Source organism: Tarenaya hassleriana, unplaced genomic scaffold, assembly GCF_000463585.1.
Source record: "Tarenaya hassleriana unplaced genomic scaffold, ASM46358v1 Cleome12, whole genome shotgun sequence".
NCBI lineage: Eukaryota > Viridiplantae > Streptophyta > Magnoliopsida > Brassicales > Cleomaceae > Tarenaya > Tarenaya hassleriana.
The window spans coordinates 3154832-3155581 of NW_010962392.1; the positions used below are offsets into that span (position 1 = coordinate 3154832).

The 750-nt window shown below is 51.7% G+C and overlaps 1 protein-coding gene across 1 annotated transcript in view; it reads left to right on the forward strand.

Annotated features, from left to right (window-relative positions):
* Nucleotides 1-301: 301 nt before the first annotated feature.
* The window catches only part of LOC104806829 (NAC domain-containing protein 2-like), a 1697-nt gene continuing 1248 nt past the window's right edge, over nt 302-750 (forward strand). The window contains exons 1-2 of the mRNA XM_010531909.1: nt 302-575; nt 665-734. Of these exons, the coding sequence (XP_010530211.1) occupies nt 419-575; nt 665-734 (227 nt within the window). The 5' untranslated portion in view covers nt 302-418. The remainder of the gene's footprint in view (nt 576-664; nt 735-750) is intronic.

Genomic DNA, 750 nt, shown 5'->3' on the forward strand with positions numbered 1-750 from the left:
AGGGACACAGACATAAAGTGGGACCCAGTGCCCTCGATCCATGCTCGGACCGGTCAGAGGTTCATGGACCGGCAGACGTAAGCAATGACAACATCCCCTCTCTTTTGAGCCCTGTCGCCAGCCACGTCATCACCTCATTTCTCTCTCGATACGTGTGAACTTCCACGTCATCAAGCGGCTTGACCACCCACGTGTATTCTAGAAGCTCTACAATCTCCCTCTCCACCGCTTAATCCGTCGACACGTGTCCCCTCCCTCCCCTTATATATTCCCCTTCCCTCCCCTCATTTCTAAGTTTCAAGCGCCGCCGCAGAATTACACGCAGACAGAGGAGAGAGAGAGAATCGGGTGGCATTCGGTGGGAAATTAGGATTAGAGCGAAGGGTAAAAAGGGAATTAAATAAAAAAGATTACTGCCATGGCGGACTTACAGCTTCCTCCTGGATTCCGATTCCATCCGACGGACGAGGAGCTCGTGATGCACTATCTCTGCCGTAAATGCGCTTCGCAGACGATCACTGTCCCTATCATCGCCGATATCGATCTCTACAAATACGATCCTTGGGACCTCCCCGGTACTCCATCTATCTTGAACCCGAATTCAATCCCAAACCGGTTATCTCCGATCTCGTTAGGTTTTTTTATTTGGCTGGTTCAATCACAGGTTTGGCTTTGTACGGTGAGAAGGAGTGGTATTTTTTCTCGCCGAGGGACCGGAAGTATCCGAACGGCTCCCCGCCCGACCCAGCC